Here is a 13,415-nt window from a genome sequence, read left to right on the forward strand (position 1 = left end):
TTTTTTTTTGAGTTGGAGTCTCATTCTATCACCCAGACTGGAGTGCAGTGGCCACTCCCGGCCACTGCAGCCTTGACCTGCTGGGCCCCAGGGATCCTTCCGCCTCAGTCTTTCAAGTAGCTGGAACTACAGGCGTGCACTACCACGCCCACCTAATTTTTTTGATTTATTGTAGAGATGAGGTCTCACCAAGTCGCCCAGACAGGTCTCGAACCTGTGGGTTCAGGCAATTCACTCACCTCAGCCTCCCAAAGTGCTGGGATTACAGGCTGAGCCACCAAGCCTGGCTAGCAAGCTGAATTCTTAACCACTATGAATCTTATGACATTGTCTTTTAACATTGGGTCTGTAATGAAATCTTCCACACATATTTGTTGTAAAATATTAGCTGTAGAATGTTTACTTCTCTACCGGACCTATATAGAGTGCCTGAAAAAATTAGCTATGATTATAATATTTATGTCATTAACACTCAATTGAATTCACAAAGATACACTATTATCAATAATGATAATTAAAACCAGAAAGATGTTGCACCCATACTTAGGAATGGCATCTAGAGCAGTGCAACAACAGCTACATCAATTATTTACATATCAACTATTCCTTGAGTTATCCTATTAATCAAGTTTTGAGGTTGTTGTATTCATTGTGAAGTTAATGTTTGAAAAGTAAGGCAGTGAGATATAAAATCATTAATATAAAATAATGTTTTAATGAGACAATAGCTCTTAAGAAAGGTCAAGAAGATCATTAAAATGATATCTGGAAATTTAGTAAGTGAAGAAGTGGAGTAATACTTATGAATTACTATATGACACTTCAGTGCTAAGAGATTCTATAATGTGGTCTATGAAAAATCAAATTTTAAATGAAGGAAAATAGTGCTATACAATTTGTGGATACAGGCAATAACATTTTTAAAGTCATCTTATGTGTTTTTAAGGCTTGATTGTGTGTATCTAGAAAAATATTTTTAAAAAAATACATATGAGGACAAGAATGTGAGTAGTTGTAAAATAAAATTAACATTGCCATACAAAGATCAAGACTATTTCCTTGGAAGAATATACCAGGTTTTTATTCTCAAATTATTTAGCTCTAACTACTTCTCTGCAATTAAGTCTTTTTTAAATAAAATAAACTTATATATACCATGGCCTTTCTGACTCATTTAAGGTATCTCAAATACTTGCTATTCATATAGTAAATACTCTTAACCCAACCAACTCTGAAACATTTTAAAATCCAGAGTTACAAAGTTAAATTTTGCCTCCAGGAAGATGAAAATAATTGAATCAATTTTGTATTCATGACTTTGTAAAAATATTTGGATACAAACTTATCTGGTTACTCCTTTATTTCATCAAAATAAATGGCATTGGAATAAAACTAAAAGTTATAAAGAAGCCGGGCTCTGTGGCTCAGCTTGTAATCCCGTGCCTTTGGGAGGCTGAGGTGAGTGGATTGCCTGAGCCCGTGGGTTCAAGACCTGCCTGGGCAACTTGGTGAGACCTCATCTCTACAATAAATCAAAAAATCAGCCGGGCTTGGTAGCACATGCCTGTAATTCTGGCTACTCGGAAGGCTGAGGCAGAAGGATCACCGGAGCCCAGCAGGTCAAGGCTGCAGTGGCTGGGAGCGCCCACTGCACTCTAGTCTGGGCAACAGAGTGAGACTCCAACTCAAAAAAAAAAAAAAAGTTATAAAGAAAGATTTAAAAAATATACATTCACTACACATTTATGGTAAGTTTCTAGTTTAAAAGCAAGAAACAAATAGATTATTTGTAATGATTTTATTTAAAATAATTGAATATAATCCAGAGTTTTGGAAATTATATTTTATCTCATTTTATTTTATTTTTAAATAAACAGGGTCTGATGCTAAAATTATATGAAATCACCAAGTATTTTATCACTTACAGCTTGAAAACTCCAATGGACAGGAATGTTCATCCATAGGAAAGTTGTGAAGCTGGAGATAACATTCTGCATTTATTGTCAATCTATTTAGATGAAAAAACAAGTACTGAATAAAGAGAAATTACCTTAAGCATTAATAAGTTTTGTCTCATTTTAAAACATGATTTTGACTTACAGTAATAGAATATAATATGCTGGGATATAATAATAATTCCAAAGTCTCAAAGTATTAAATGGCAATATTAATTCACAAATGAGTATAAAAATTCTAAGATTTTTCTCTGTAGCCAACTAAGAGGCCTCTGTATACACTTCAACATGATATGTGTGTTTCCATTTAAAAGTTCATACTTCACTATCTCAACAAACATACACATGCACACACACTAGATTAACAGATTTTACACGGTTAAGTATGCAGATGTTTTAATCTTAGTTTATCATGAAGATCTCTCCATTAAGAACAATTCTTAACAAGCAGATATGTTCAAGGCATTGAATTAAATAAACTTAAAGCTTATATATCGTGCTTCATTGAATTCTTTCTTAGGGATATTTTACTACACCTTTGAAAACCAGAGTATTATAAAATCTTACAGCAAGGTGTGCTCCTAGAGAAAATCTTAGTCAATCATTTGCATTGTAAGTTTAAAAAAAAAAATCCATAGTGTTTATGCTACAACCTCTTCTGCTTTAAAGGAGAAATTCAAAGAATGTTTCCTCTGCCTTTCACATAATAATAACTTTGGGCTTAAAAAAGCAATGCCAAGATATTTTTACCAATTTGGATTTTAGCATATGAAAGAGCTTCATATTTCTCACTTTGTAGCTTTGAAGAAGGAAAATTTAAGAGCTGATCAAATAGTAGTATCGAGACAAAAATAAAGCAACTACAAATTTTTTAAAACAAAATTACCTTAGAGTATATAGAACACGTCCATCATTCCAAATTCGAAGCAGACGATTAGGAGTTGTTATCCAGTGAGCATCAGATTTTCTTGAGTTTCTGAAGAAAGTGTCAGGAATCCAAATTTTTCCAACCATATTACTGTTAAGCATAAGCACTTTCATGGTACTATTGAATTTTAAACGACTGTCAAACCAGGTTTGGGCAAAAATGATATCTATTGTATATTCCTAAAAGATAAGAAGAATAATGACATATTAGTAAAGCCACTATTTCAGATGGTTTTCTCAGAAGTTTGCATTTTTGTATGATAAAGCTCCTGCAAGTAAATAGCATTTATACTCAGTGTTTATGGAGAAAAAGTATGTCATTTTTCTTAACCTTTCTTTTTAATTATTTACATGAATCATGTAAAATAAAGTCCAACATTTCCAGTAACTACTGCTGTCAAGTTTGGCATTATTCTTCATTCTTTAAAAAAAAGTTTATTTAAAATGTTTTAATATGTAGAATATAACCTTTAAATATGAAGGAAAATTATCTTACTGTTAGCAATTATATTAATTTTTGTGATGTTTACATGGTGCTTTAGACACAAAAAACTAACAAATAAGTACAAAATAAAGATGCAAATATTCATCGAATTATCTGAAAACCCTTTTAAGTTCCTTTGTCCAAAAAATTAATTCCAATCATTTATATCCACTGTTTTAAAATATCTTAAAGTGGCCCGAAACAAACCTATTGAGCAAATATAACATGCCAAATGCTATGTTAAGAGTTTTTCATGTAGAGCCCAGCGTGGTGACAAATGCCGGGAGCCCTAGATAATCAGGAGACTGAAGTAGGAGACTTGAACGCAGGAATTTGCGACCAGTCTAGGCAGCATAGCAAGATTCTATCTCTTAAAAAAAAAAAAAAGCAATAAAGAACAATAAATAAAAAGAGTTTGCATGTATCATGCCACTAAATCCTGACTAAGATCTTGTGAAATATGTACTACTACAATCATTCCTTTTTAGTGATGTTTACTGAATAATATAAATAATATATAATAATATAAGCAATTCTTTCCACATGGAGCTAATAAGTAGCTGATATGGAAACTAAGCCATTGCTGGATGAATTCCAAGTTCATATCCATCACAAAGTATATAATGGTGGTTATAGTAAAATCTGATGGACTCTAAGTTTGGAGCAATGACTTTGCCAACAATCAGCAAGTAACTGTAAACAGGAAACTGTGTGACTATGACAGAACTCTCAGGAGTAGGTGATTAAATACTATCTCCTTGTGTATCCTGTACAAATGTCTGTACGAAATGAATTTGGCAATATTAGTGAATATTAGTGGATAAGAATGCAGCAATAGGCCAGGTGTGGTGGCTCAAGTCTGTAATACCAGCACTTTGGGAAGCCAAGGTGAGGGGACTGCCTGAGTCCACAGGTTCAAAAACAGCCTGGGCAACTTGGTGAGACCTCATCTCTGCAATAAATAAAAAAAATTAGCCAGGTGTGATGGTGCATACCTATCACCCAAGCTACTCAGAAGGCTGAGGTGGAGGATCACCTGAGCCCAGGAAGTCAAGACTGAGCTGTGATCATGCCACTGCACTCCAGCCTGGGTGACAGAGACCTTGATTCAAAAATAAATTTAAAAAATTAAAATTAAGAAAAAAAGATAAAAGTAAGTTGAAAATTTTATGAAACTTTATATGTTACTTGTGGTGGGAGAGATTGGTTGCTTGCTCTCAATGTTATAGTAGCAATTGACCCCCATTTACCTGAAGGTAAATACTTAATATTAGAAATGAAAGTATAATTGGGAGTTTAGCTAATGAATAAAAAACTGAAAACAAAATGCCAAGGGGATTAGTAAGTAAACAGAGTAGGAGTCAACTTAATAATAAGGAAGTAGTATAAATCCTAGTTCCCAGGTAAACAATTTATAATTATAATTTTCTTAATTGGAATATAGAAATAAACTGAGAGAGGGAAGCTCACTTTAGATGAGAAATATTACAATTTTGGAAAAGCACATCCATATTAATTATTTTATTTTATTTTATTTTATTTTTCTTTATTTTTTTTTTTTTGAGTTGGAGTCTCACTCTGTCGCCCAGACTGGAGTGCAGTGGCCGCTTCCGGCCACCGCAGCCTCGACCTGCTGGGCTTCGGTGATCCTTCCACCTCAGCCTTCCAAGTAGCTGGAATTACAGGCATGCGCTACCACGCCAGGCTGATTTTTTGATTTATTGTAGAGATGAAGCAGGTCTCAAACCCGCGGACTCAGGCAATTCACTCACCTCAGCCTCCCAAAGGCGGGGGATTACATCTGAGCCACCGATCCCGGCTCATATTAATTATTTTAAATCTAACAAGGGCCAGGCGTAGTGGCTAGTGGCTGTAATCCCAGTACTTTGGGAGGCTGATGTAGGAAAACCATTTGTGGCCAGGAGTTTGAGACAAGTCTGGGCAACAGAGCAAGACTTTGTCTATACAAAAACATCAAAGAATTAACCAGGCGCTGTGGCATATGCCTGTAGTTTCAGCTACTCAGGAGGCTGAGGTGAAAAGCTCATCTGAGTCCAGGCCTTGAGGCTATGGTAAGCTGTGTTCATGCCACTGCACTCCAGGCTGAGTGACAGAGTGAGACTTTGAGTCAAAAATTAAATACATACATACAATATGGCGAGACCTCGTCTCTACAATAAATCAAAAAATAAGCTGGACGTGGTGACCCATGCCTGTGGTTCCAGGTACTTAGAAGGTTAAGGCAGAAGGATCACTTGAGCCCAGCAGGTCAAGGCTACGGTGATCATGAGCGTGCCACTGCACTCCAGCCTGGGTAACAGAGTGAGACACAGACTCAAAAAATATAAATAAATAAATATATAAACACATGCATACATATATAAATATATAAAATAAAATAAAATGTAACAAGGGCAAGATATTATGTGACTGAGTATGAGATGTGTGTTTTATAAAGGGATTAAGCTATATATATATAAAGTTATGAATGATTTTTCCATGTAATGTGCTATAATGTATTGTTGTAACATGTAATCATTCAATAGTTTACCTATACATATAGTCGGCAGTTATTTTATGTCAGTCACTGCTCTTCATGGATGTGAAGACATGAAGACTCTGTGCATAAAAGTACTTGTATTGTGGCTCTCTCTTTACATAGTCATGCTAGAGGAACTTAGAAAGAAAGAATTACAATTTTGTCTTTTGCAATTTAGTTGGAAGTGTTACAGAGTCAAACTGTGCTGTGGGGTATAGACTGAAAGTACTTTTGCAATGATGTAAACCTTATTAATTAGATAGCCATAACCCTGCTGATACACTGTTTGTAGGTCAAGCTAAGTCATAAGGCAAACCACATCCCATAATACAGAAAAATGAAGCATATTTATGCTATAAGATGCTTAATCGTCTTATTGAGTAACATTAATTTAGTACATGACATGGGTGTACATTGAGACGAGCCAAGGGACCCTTATATATGTCACTGATAGACCTACTCATTGGACCTTGTGAAAAATTCTTGGACAGCTTCACAGAAGTAATCTTGAATCCCAATTCTTCCCTCCTGCTACTCACACCAAATGTCTTTCCTTTGGAATCAATTAATATTTATCCAAACAGCTTCCTCACCTGACACAAATGATTAACCATTCAGAGTCTAACAGCGTAACCTGTGCTAATGATATGGTTTCTGATTTAAATAGTAAACACAGAAAGAATGATAGCTCACACTCATTCTGTGATTCAGTCTGAAAAGAGTATTTAGTCAATGTTATTTGCCAGAAGTAGATCTTATTTTTGTATGAGATTGAACAGCAGAAATTGCTTAAGATTCGAGGCAGGATTATGGCTTGGCAAATATCCAACTTTGGTTGGTAGAGGGAATTTCATGCTATTTGGTGCATATTCTTAACTGCAGTGTCCCTAGCTAACATGGTATTAAAGGTGGTATGTGAGAATTCATTTGTCTAAGGGTAAAATTTTGGAAACAGCTGTGAATTCTGCTTAGTAGCCGATAGCTTCCTAGAACACCTGATTCTAAAAGTGCTAGTCACTATTGGAAGGGTTGTGGTTTTCAAGTGGTCAAACTTTCCTAAACAGAGAATCTTGAGGAAATGTGGAAAGTTTCCCCTTCATAATTGTTCCCTCAACCTAAGATCAAGAAGAGAAAGATACAGAGTGAAGTCTCTGGTAATCCATTCTTCCCAAATCCCTTACATAGGCAAATACTCCCAAACCCTTTAAGGTACTAATTTTTATTAAATGCCTCACTGAGATAAGGAAGCCGTTAAAGTCAGAGCCATGTTACATGTAATAAAAAAATCCAATTTCATTTACTCATTTTTATTAGTGTAATTTTCAAAAAAGAAAGATCAAATTATGCTCTTGTTCTTCATGTTCCTATATACAGGTTATAAATATCTACATAAGAAATAAGCAAATAAAAACTACATAAGCTGAAACTTCCATTTACTTAGGACAACAAGTACAATAGCTTCTAAGATAAGCATTTTAAGATAAGGAACAGTGTATTTAACATTTGAGATCAATGTGCATTGTGAAATTTACTGTAATCTCCTTGCAAATTAGTTAACAAAATGTCCTTACTGAATAAATGTGATGAAGCGAGCCATTCTGACTTCTAATTTAATCAAATCAAACTATAATTGATGAAAGTGTGTGGTGTATTCTTTTTAATATGCTGTCAGTTTGCAACTGTGCACTGTCCCTCACATTTTAAAGCACAAGTTAAATCAATAATACTGTCTTCCTAGTAATGTGAGAAACTTTACACAAAATTCAAGACCTACCAAAGCAATTAACCTCGGTATATAATTTTATTGCCAAGTTTGATGTATTCTGATCTGTTTTCCCCACCTGGCCATTAATCTTTCCCAAAACTGTCTAATCGCATGGACAAAACATAATGGTGGGCCAAATCACTGTTAGCATTAAGTTAGATACTTCCAGAAAAGGCACAAAAGTAGTTAATCCAAAGCACAAATAACTTTAGTGGTAAAAGTTTACAGGTATCAGCTTCATTTTGCTGAACTGCTGTAAAGCACTTGTTTCTCAATACTATCACAATAAGGTAAGCAAAAAACTTAGTTTCATTTTATTTTTCAAATAGAAAAAGAAATAACAAACAAAGAGGTTTTGCTGGCTGCTTAAATCATTGAAGTCATCCAGCAGTAGGTAAAGAGAGATTCAAAAAATATACATCAGTTCTACTTATTAAGCTACTAACTCTTTGTGTTCTATTTTCAAGTCTATGAATACAGATTGCCAAAGGCACATAACATTGTGTGCCTTCATTAACTTTTTTAGCAAACATTTTTTTCAGTGTTCTGGTTACTTTCATATTCTGCTGAGTTTACAAAGATGAGCTTTTTGGGTATGAACCTACACATAAAAATTGGAAATTAATAAAATGGGAAAGATATGAATAAAGTAAAATAGAAATAGTAGAGATTGGTTCCTAGGGAAAACATAGAAAGACTTTGAGCCATATATTGCATCTGAATTGAAACTTCTTGAATGCGAACATTTAGATACATATGGGAGTTAATAAATGGGTGTAAGTGACAAAGAGATAGTAAAATGCTTGCAAAAAAATTTAAAGAATGCAAGCCATATATAGTGAAAAATGTCATGTATTTTCTATATGACAGGGAATGTGCATTCTTCAAATACACAGGATATTCTATGTCTGGAAGAGTTTTGGAGCGACTATTATCTAAAATTAGTAATTTCCAATAAAGAGAGAGAAGAGAGAGATTTATTATTTGAGGGAATTGGCTCATGTGATATGGTGGGAGTTGGCAAGTCCAAAGTCTGCAGAGCAGGCTTGTAGCTGGAGAACCATGGAAGACCTGACATTTCAGTCTTGAATCCAAAGACAGTCTGGAAGCAGAATACTTTCTTCCTAGAGGGACCCATTCAATCTTGTAAGCCTTTATCTGTTGGATGAGGCCCACCCACATTATAGAAGGTAATCTGTTTTACTCAAAGTCTACTGGTTTAAGTATTAATCAGATCTAAGTAATATTGCCACAGAAACATCTGGATGAAGTTTGGTCAAGTACAGTGATGAGGTGCATGATGATATTTCCATCAACCATGGACCACTTATACAACAGTGGTCCTTTAAGATTATAATAGAGCTGAAAAATTCCTATCACTTAGTGGTGTCATAGACATTCTAATGTCCTGACCCAAAGCATTATCATGTCTTCATGGTGATGGTAATATAAACAAACCTCCTGTGTTGTTAGTCTTTTAAAAGTACAACACACAGACTTATGTCCAATACATAAGACTGGATAATGATAATAAATAACTTACCTGTTTACATATTAACGATACTATACTTTTTATCATTATTTCAGATTGTACTCCTTTACTTACTAGGGAAAAAAAGGATAACTGTAAAACAGCCTTAGGCAGGTCCTTCAGGAGGTATTCTAGAAGAAGACATTGTTAGCAACACAGATAACAGTTCCATGTGTTTTATTGCCCCTGAAGACTGCCCAGTGGGACAAGATGGAGAAGTGAAAGATGGTGATATTGACCATCCTGACCCTGTGTAGGCATAGACTGTGTGTGTTTGTGTGTTTGGTTTTCAACAAAACAATTAAAACAGTTTTTTAAAAATTAAATAGAAATAATGCTTATAAAATAATGATATAAATAAAGAAAATATTTTTGTACAGTTATACAGTATGTTTGTATTTTGCTTTGTGTTATTATAAAATGTCAAAAAAAGCTAAAAAAAATTAAAAGGTAAGATGTTACCTACAGTAAGCTAAGATTAATTTATTATTGAAAAAAGAATTTAAAAAACTAAATGTAGTATAGCCAAAGTTTATCGTATTGATAGGGTCTAGAGTAAGGTACAATAGTATCCCAAGCCTTCACATTACTCACCACTGATTCATTGACTCACTCAGAGCAACTTTCAGTCCTGCAATTTCCATTTATGGTAAGTGCCCTATATAAGTGTACCATTTAAAAACAAAGATCTGAGTATCACCTGTTCTCACTCATATAGTGGACCTTGAACATCTATCCTAATACCATAAGAAAATGATTGACAGTGGTGGGAAACTATGGTGGGGAAGGGAAGTGGGATTAATGGTAGTCAATATCTGTCTGGGGATGGGGAGACACCCCTTATCAACAAGGGTGCCTGAATGGAGCGTATTTGTATACCTAACCCTTGACTGTACCCCACAATATTAAAATAAAAAATATTGATTTAAAAAATAAATAACAAATCTCTTATACGTTTTTTACTATACCTTTCCTATGTTTAGACATACAAATACTTCCCATCATGTTACCACTGCCTACAATACTCAGTAGAGTCACAGGCTGTATAGGTTTACAGCCTAGAAGCAATAGGCAATAGCATATTACCATATAACCTATAGGTGTATAGTATCTCTGTCATTAATTGATGTATGGCTGCATCTGGGTATTACAGCTTAGCTATAAAATTAACTATCACAGAGCTGTAACAGTAGGAATAGACATGCATGGATTCAGAAAACCTTAGCTAAAATTATTCATGCATTTCTTTTCTAGACAAGGGAAACTGAATAATTATTGTAGTAGAAAGAAATATTTCTCCATCTCATGTTTTCTATGAAAATCTATACACATGTCATCTTGTCCTATTTCTTACTAAGTCTACCCCTCATTGAGGTTTGCTCCATATTCCACAATTAAGTGAATATAATATATTAAATATTCATTATCTATAGATTCTTGTATCTTTTGCTGTCTGTGAACTCTGAATTTGACCTGAATAAGCATGAAATCTGGAAAGAAATTATCTAGACTGAAAGCATAGGAGTTATTCATTGGATTTCCAAGAAAATAAGTACGAGAAACTATCAGAATACCAGCTTTGAATGTGCAATGAGTCATTCAATTCAATAAGACATTAGTGTGTTTTCTTTCTATTTTAAACCTACAATGACTTTGCTGAAATTAAACATTGACTTGAAGTAAAGTAGTACTAACATTTGACAGATTTTAGATACATTTAAGATAACACAATTTTTATTTAAACTCTCACAATCAGTCAGAAGAGTAATACATTTCATAAAATTAGTTTGTCAAAAGTGTTCATAAACTTATGAAATAATTTTAAAAATAATTACCCCAAAGCACCTGAAATTTACTTTCAGCCTACTATTTTTTGCTAAATTAGAAAAGTTTTATACGTTTGTATTCAATTCAATTAAAATATACACTTCGTAGTCTTTCACTTACGTAGAGAAAGCTAACTGTAATTTTCCTTACATCATCCTTGTTTGCTTTCTAGATTTTAGCAAATTGTTTTTGTCATATGATTAATCTGTATTTCCAAGCTCCAACTTCTTATCTCCTCCTGATTCCTCCCATTCTAATTAAGATACAAGGAAATGACTTTCCAAGATCTTTCACTCCACAATTTTAACCTCTTTACCTAGTCATGTCCATCCACATGAAGCACAGATTGTAAACTGAAGAGATGAAATTCACGTTTTCACAATGACTAGGTTTGGTCACCGATTTCATACTTGCCTTTCATTCATTATATTTTTAAAAGATTGTAATGGCATTTGCATTCTTGTTATCATAATAGAATACTTGGATGAATAAACACATGAATATGTATAACCTACATAACACAAACTTCCTAAGGATGAAACATGGGATGATAGAAAACACATAATAGCCCCATTATCCATAGAGGATACATTTAATGACCCCCACTGGATGCCTGAAACCGTGGATAAGATGGAACCCTGTATATATTATGTTTTTTTTCTTATACATGCATACCTATGATAAGATTCGATTTATAAATTAAGCATAGTAAGAGATCAACAATAACAAATTATAAGGTAGAACAGTCATAACAATATACTGTTTGAAAGTTATGTGACACTATATGTGGTCTCTCTCTCAAAATATCTTATTGGATAATTCTCAACTATTTGGGGACCATTTGAAACCTCAATTACCCAACATTCTCAATGGAAACCTCAGTTGAAAGCAAAACTGCAGATAAGATGGACTACTGTATACATACACTGAAACTATACTTCCCCACTACACTATTACCATTTAAAAGCAAGGTAAGGACTTTGTAACAAATGATCCGTATTCAGATAAGGTCTATGCTCCCTAGAAAAACCCCATTACCAATAAGCAAGCATGTTTTCATCCACATGTGCAACATTTGTTATAGATTGCTTCCATTCTAGATAGCTAGATTTATAGTTCTATGCTCTGAGTGGAGAAAGTGTGTCTGCATCTGCACTTGCACTGTGCTAAAAATATATTTCTGAATGTCTATCTAGCCAGGACAGAAAATTATGTTTGGAAAGCTATATTTAGAAACATTCTACATGGCTCATGTGTTAAATTATTTATATTATTACTAGTATATAGAATTCTTACCACTGTCCATTCTCTCACTGCAGAAAAATGAAGAAACTTCCAACATTGTGTGCTATTAGTAGGGCATTATTTGTGCTGATGTTGGAAGCATTGGCTTCCTGTGTCTACCCCAGTAGTTGGGTTCCTATTGTGCATATCACAAAGCTGGGTACTCCTACCAAAAAAGCCAAGGCTTATCACACCGTTTGCATAATTTCCATTATAGTAATTTGTCATTACTTTTATTATAGCAAAATGTCAAAAGTCAAGACATTCAAATAAGTTTTCTCTCCTTCACATTTAAATTAGACTGCAGAGCAACTAGTGTTTGTTGAAATTCATTGCCAATGTAAGACTTAAAACTTTAATGCATTATTTAAAGATTTTGCCCTCCTAAAAAATAACACAATGCATAAGAGATGAGACATTGTCTTTTAATCATATACATAATTTTATATACTTTGCAGATAATCAATAATGCAAATACTGAATACATTCAAAAGACACATTGTAGAAATAAATAATTCTTAGGGCAAAGAACACTAGTTGGGTGGAGTGAGGAAATCATGTCATAGTTCTGATTCTGACTTACTTTAAATTAGAGTACTAATCAAGTCACTTATATGCTCTCATTGGCAAAATGTGAACACCAGGCAAGACCATTATGACTATCTTGCACAGCTATAAAACTTTGTGATCATGAGAGCATCATGAAATGTTAGACATTGGCTTTTTAAAAAATGTTCTAACCAAACAAGGATAAATGCTAAGGAGGACGTAGTGTCTTCCAATGATCCTCCCTCATAAAAATACTTGTGATGTACAGGTATATTTGCTATTTTTGTTTAACCCTACTTAATTCCTACTAAATGTATGAAAACATCTTAAGCTAATAGTTCCCAGACCTGGTTGATTAGAATCCTCTGATGAGCATTTTCAAAATTCTAATTCAGGGACTTCATCCCAGATTACTAAATCAGAATCTCTTAGGTAGAGAATTTGGATTTTTCTTTTGTCTTGTTTTGTTTTTTTGAGTCAGAGCCTCACTCTGTTGCCCAGACTGGAGGGCAGTGGCCGCTTCCGGCCACCGCAGCCTCGACCCGCTGGGCTCC

At 34.2% G+C, this 13,415-nt stretch overlaps 1 protein-coding gene across 1 annotated transcript in view; it reads right to left on the bottom strand.

Annotated features, from left to right (window-relative positions):
- LOC103266464 (gamma-aminobutyric acid receptor subunit gamma-1) overlaps positions 1–13,415 on the bottom strand; it is a 57,457-nt gene that overhangs the window by 3,153 nt on the left and 40,889 nt on the right. Inside the window, exons 4-5 of the mRNA XM_008064099.2 lie at positions 2,842–3,062; positions 1,926–2,008 (exon numbers count right to left, since the gene is read on the bottom strand). Of these exons, the coding sequence (XP_008062290.1) occupies positions 1,926–2,008; positions 2,842–3,062 (304 nt within the window). The remainder of the gene's footprint in view (positions 1–1,925; positions 2,009–2,841; positions 3,063–13,415) is intronic.

This window comes from Carlito syrichta, unplaced genomic scaffold, assembly GCF_000164805.1.
Source record: "Carlito syrichta isolate Samal-C Ts95f unplaced genomic scaffold, Tarsius_syrichta-2.0.1 Scaffold307196, whole genome shotgun sequence".
Lineage (NCBI taxonomy): Eukaryota > Metazoa > Chordata > Mammalia > Primates > Tarsiidae > Carlito > Carlito syrichta.